General features: G+C 42.5%; 1 protein-coding gene across 1 annotated transcript in view; it reads right to left on the bottom strand.

Annotated features, from left to right (window-relative positions):
* Position 1: 1 nt before the first annotated feature.
* Positions 2–5,749, bottom strand: part of LOC109300059 — a 16,491-nt gene continuing 10,743 nt past the window's right edge. Inside the window, exons 14-20 of the mRNA XM_019520666.1 lie at positions 4,247–4,364; positions 3,836–4,005; positions 2,019–2,092; positions 1,815–1,942; positions 1,015–1,204; positions 389–530; positions 2–112 (exon numbers count right to left, since the gene is read on the bottom strand). Coding sequence (XP_019376211.1) covers positions 2–112; positions 389–530; positions 1,015–1,204; positions 1,815–1,942; positions 2,019–2,092; positions 3,836–4,005; positions 4,247–4,364 — 933 coding nt within the window. The remainder of the gene's footprint in view (positions 113–388; positions 531–1,014; positions 1,205–1,814; positions 1,943–2,018; positions 2,093–3,835; positions 4,006–4,246; positions 4,365–5,749) is intronic.

Consider the following 5,749-nt stretch of genomic DNA (forward strand, 5'->3'; position numbering starts at 1 on the left):
TTCACCTATACCTACCAAGCCGCTCTCTTCTGGGAATACATCTCCTCGCACAAAGGAAGTCTGATGTTGGCTGTCTAGCATCACAGATTATCACTCTACAGTGGAAGTACAGCTACAAGAGAATGAAAGTTCATTGTTAAAGCTTTGATATATCAACTAACTCTGTAAAGAGTTTGGTTGCATAGGCCTTAGTGAAGGACTCCATCCCCCAAGTTCAGGTCTTGCCTTAGCTGCCCGTATAGCATCACTGCCTGGGGAAGTGGTTGCCAGCTTCGGCTAGGATTAGATCTTATTCAGAAGCTTACATAAATTTTACTTATTATCTGTGAATTTTGGCTATAAAAAAAAAGTACCAAGCAATAGAAAGACTGAAGGAAGTGCCTCTGACCTGTTCCAGGAGTGCTTTTGTGCCCTGCATAAAAGTGAACATTTTCACTTCAAATCTTTTCAGATGCTTGGGAAACTTAATTCCTGAGTTGTGATATACATTGTGAAAGATGGTTTGATAAGAGTCTTCAGAGTTTTCACAGCTGCGTAGAAGAAAAACCCAAAAAACAAAGTTAACACCTGAGGCCTTATATTAGTCAGCTTCTTGTGTCATCTTTACAAGAATGTAAAGCCTGATGCAAGGAAAGAGGGGAACTGAGACTTCTCCAGTCAGCCCAGACTATATTTGAGTAGCTTTTGCCCCAGCATGCAATAATCCAAGTCATTTGCAGAAATAGATGATTGGCCTTGGCAGCAGCCTTGATTAGCCCTGAGTTTATCATCTAAACTCAGGAGTGGTGGTGGTGGTGGTGGTAGTAGTAGTAGTAGTATATATCTTCTTCATGAAAAGGCATACCTGATGTCAGTGTTTCCATATGCTTGAAAGAAGTGAGGGTTGGAGAAGGTAAGAGCAACTGTTTTCGCAGTCACAACTGTATCCCCCCCTCTCCACCCCCAATCATATTTTAGGCAATGAGAGATCTTTAAGCTTTGGCAGTCACACTAGGGATAGGGATCTTTGATTACCCATTTGTAATAATAGCCCACTGTGGACGACTGCCTCCATCTTGGGAATTTGTAGACCAGCAGTCTTCCAGCTGTAGCTCTAGCTGTGGATCTTCAGAATTGAGTAGTTCAATCTCAAAGTACAGGGCCTCCTTCAAGAATTTTGCTACAGGATAGTCCACTTCCTTGTAGGCTTCAGAATAGGTTCTGTCTAAGAGAACACATTTAAAAATCTTCCTATATTAGATAATTCCTTCTTGAGCATCATGGCATGTCATGTTCCTATGCCACCAAGTTATTCTGTTACAGAAGCAGCTATAGTTGTTTTTAGGCATCAGCCCATGGGTGAGGGAATACGACTAGAAGTGATAGTGGAAAGGAGGGAGAGCTGTAGAAAAGATATCAAAGCCCTGGCAATTCAGATCCTCCTCTTCACCTCACCTGTAGGGGAGACTGCCTCATACAGAAAGATCAACAGATTCCAAGCAGTGAGATTTTAGAGGTAAGTGATAGGAGTAATAGATTATTAGGGTTACTATTGTATCCTACCAAAATGTATTTGTCCCCCCCTCCAAGTTTTGTTACTACTTTACACAGGTTGCAAGGCACCTTTAAGGCAAGCCATGACTTCATTTTTGCCATGTAACCCCTTAGTACATGGGGGAGCAAAGAGTATTAAAGGCAGAGCAGAGCCATTTGTAGCAGTAATAATGCATTGAGAAACTGTATGTACAAATCCCATATCTTTCATTCCTCTCAGCCATCCCACAAGTCAAGCCATTTTTTAGATTCTCCCCCCACCCCAAACCATTAAATGTTACCTTTGAACAGCCTAAAGATCAGAGCAAGGGATCCAAACCCTGGCTCAATACTGGGTGCTGGGTTGTTTTTAACTCCATACCGTACCAGGATAGTCTCATTTATCATATACTGACAAATACATTTCAATCTGTGGGGAGAGAAATTTAGATTTAGGTTACATGTTGGTCAAGTCCTCTTTCCCTTTCCAGGGGAGTGGTACTCACTTATACACTGGCACGTTGCTGTCAGGTCTGAAGTAGAGCACATCATTTTCATAGGTCATAACGGTGTTCTCAAACTGAAAGAGACTAGTATTGCTAAGCATATCAACAAGACTGCAGTAAGACTGGAGTTTAGTTAGAAAAACCCTAGGTGTTGCCATAGCCAGTATGTTATCAACAGTTCACATGTTTGTTCAATTGCTTTTTTACCTGTAGTGTCAGCTGAGACTTGACATAAGGACTGCTAGAAACTTAACCCCACCAAACCACAGAAGCATGCATGTTGGTCAATGATAGTTGCTGGGGTAGAGCTGTGGAATAGTTACATTCCAATAGTGCACGGATGTGCCTCTTGGGCACCCGTTACAGGTATCACGCAATTGCCTTGAGACCAGCTACATGTGCAAATACTCAACATGCAATAACAAACTCCAACTAGCCATAAAAGTTAGGCCTCAAAAAATGCATACCAACTTTTGAGGTGATCACTATCAAACTTAAAGTGTGCACATGTAGCATCTCCCATGCATTGGGACCCCCACATCAGCTGCAGGGATGCACCTTGCCCAACCAGGGCTGCAAGTCCTGGAACTCTCATCCCCAGCAGCGTTGGACTCTTGATCCCAGCATTGTCCCACAGCTGTCAGGACTTAGGGTCCCGCAGCTGTGGGCTCCGGGGCTCTGCAGTGTGCCTCCTGGTGCTGGGACCCAGCAGCTGCAGGATGTAACAAGATTTTCTTGCCCAAGGGGTGCATGAAACTTCTGGGACAGGAGGAATCACCACTGCAGTGATCTCCCAGCTGCGGGAGGTATGTGGAGATAGCCCCATAACTGGGAACCTCTCAACTGAGTGGGCTCCCAGCTGCAAGAGCTTCCTTATTGCTAATGCAAGGGGAGCATAGGGTCAGGCTCCTCCTCTACCAGGAAGAAACCATGATAGGATCTAATGCACAGTCCCACAATTGCACCTCCTACCAGGCACATGTGGTATAGCAGGAGGTACGATTGGGCAATTGCACATTAGAGCACATTGTGCTTTTATCTGAACGTGTAGAGGGAGTATTATCTACTATTACACTGTGCCTCATGGAAAAAGAGATTAGTTTCTCAAGGGTCCTGTCTACATGTCTCCCTATGGTGGCAGAGCAATGCACTACATTACTGCGTGCCACAGCAATGTAGCAGCCACGTGGGTCTACGTGTGATCAGCAGCTACGTTGCTGTAGCAGTATGCTCGTTTTAGTGTGCCGCTACAGCAACATAGTGGTGAAATCCAGCTGTGCCCTGTGTGCAGTGCACAGGAAGGAAGTACTAAAGCATGGCACTGTAGCAACATCACCATACGGCAACGTGCAGACAGAGCAAGGCGTCATAACCCCCCCTCCCCCATTCAGCATGGGGAACAAGCATAATCAATTTACATTACCATAAAAAGACAGGCTCACCTGATGTTTTGCACGTATATTCCAGTTATTACAGTGCAATCTTTGCTTTGTGGCCTTTTCTTCCTCACATCCCAATTCAGACCTTCGCTAGTTGTGGCCAACACTTTACACCCACTTAGTCAACAAATATATTGCTACTTGCATGTGGCCATCTTAAGGCCATCATTACTAAAGTATCAAGCTGAAGACTGGCTTGCACAGTGGCTTCCTCAGTCTTTGAATTCCTAGTAATTTTCAGCGAGTGCGTAAGGTCGGAAATAGGGTAAGGGGAACAAGTTTTCCACTTCCCGTGGTTGTGGTTTTGTAAAAAAACCCTGTTCTAGCAAATCTGCCCTCTTTAGATATAGGGTAAGTTTCCAGCTACACAGTTTTTACCTTTCTAGTTGTTCCACAGTTGTTTACATTGAAAATGAAAGTTGCAGCCCTCTCTGTCACCAAAGCAGGCTTGCACTGTTGGTCTCTCAAGACAAACAAGCTTGTGTCCAGGTCTTCAATTCCTGCCAGTTTAATTGCAGTGACAGTCATCGTTCCATTGGACTGACAATCTGAAAATAAGCAGGGTTTCTAATGTTTACAAGCATGGTTGGATCTGCATCAATTAAAAAAGAAATTCTGAACTTATAAAAAAAAAAAAAACCCAAAACAGAAGAGTTTGATTTTGATTGAAGAACAAAAAATCCCTTATTGGCTCAAACTAGAAGTGCTAAAAAAACAACAACAAACACACACCAAAAACCCAACAGTGCATGCATCATGTACTGGTTAATTCACATAAAAGGGAGGTACCTATTAATTCTTTAGTAGAGAATCTACAGGAAATTGAGAAGTCTCTCATAACTGCCAGGCTGTTGTCATCCTTCATTGTGAGATGAAATGAAGTCATTATTCCCAAGGGATGAATATCCTAAAGAAAAGAAAAAAAAATAATCACAAGTTGATCAGTAGATTAAGTGACAGACATTTTGGTCTAGATGAGTAGTGGCTTATGTGAAATTGAAGTGATATTTACAGTGGAGTCTAAGGGTGAAACCCTGACTCCATTGAAATCAGTGGGAAGTAACAGCTTTTGTGGTGCCAGGGGATAAAACCCAAACTACAGCATGCCATACTTACCTTGCTTACTTTTGTCCCACTTGCACTAGAGTTCTGACAATTTAGCACTACCTCAATTTGTAGCTTGGCTTGCCGTGCTTGATCAAGGCTTACTCTAGTGACCATCCTTCAGGTGCTTCAGCATGGAGAAGCTAGCTACCAATCCCATGGATTTCAAGAACAGCTTGGGAACCTCAGGCCTACTTTCTCAACTGTTTGCTGTCACATGATATTCTACCTTCTGTTACAAGTAGCCAAGTTGATCAGGCCATCCCTGTTTATTGCATGTAGTACTCATTAAGCTTAAAGAAACAACATAAATGTAAATCCTTTAAGTCACTATTAAAATCAGACCAGCTGGCAGATTGGATGTGTAACCCTGCACACTTCCAAGCAGAGAGACTAGTTGAGTAAATAAGATGTAAAAGATGCAAGGTATGGCCATAGAAACTAACAGATTCAAGCAATTGCATATGAAAGTATCACTGGTTACCCTTACAGAGGCTACCCAAATTTCACTACTTTGGTATGCATGTATACCAATTGGTTGTCCCCTTATTGCTAAACCTTCCTTCAAGCCTCCCTGTTCCTTCGGAAGATCTGTCACTTTCAGCTGTGATCTTCAAAGGCCTTGAAACTCCTTGCTCATTTTGGCAGCTAAACCAAGCCTGGTATTAAGTCTTCCAGCTGCAGAAAGGAAAGGGGAGACTTGTTTGGAAGCAGACTTTTTTTTTTTTTTTTAGTTAATGAAAAGGGGGTGTAAGTGAAAGAGTGCCTAATAGAAGCAGAGGGCTTCTTGAGTGAGTGTTTGCAGAAGCATTAGGTAAGATGGTACAAGAGGTACAGGGTCTATCCAAAGCTTTCTTGGAAGGGAGTTCTTGAAAGATTTTAGGCTTTGCAAGTGCTCCTAGTTTAGCCTGTTCAGAAATAAGCAGTTTAAAAACCTCTCATTGTCATTAGCCTTTCCTCCACTACCAATGGGGTGGAAGGGAAGGAAGCCTCCAATACTCCACCCCCAAACAGATTTTTTAAAAACCTCCCTTAACTTAAGGGACAAGCGACAGGATGCATTTGTAGACGAAATTGCATTTGAAGAATTGGAGTTCTATTTCTTTCCTAGTTGTTAAAATAGCAAGCTTTTACTGGAAATAAAGTACACTTTAGTTATGTGTATTTTTTTTTTTTTTTTTTTTTTTT

Source organism: Gavialis gangeticus, unplaced genomic scaffold (assembly GCF_001723915.1).
Source record: "Gavialis gangeticus isolate Ggan-Ray unplaced genomic scaffold, GavGan_comp1, whole genome shotgun sequence".
NCBI classification, from domain to species: domain Eukaryota; kingdom Metazoa; phylum Chordata; order Crocodylia; family Gavialidae; genus Gavialis; species Gavialis gangeticus.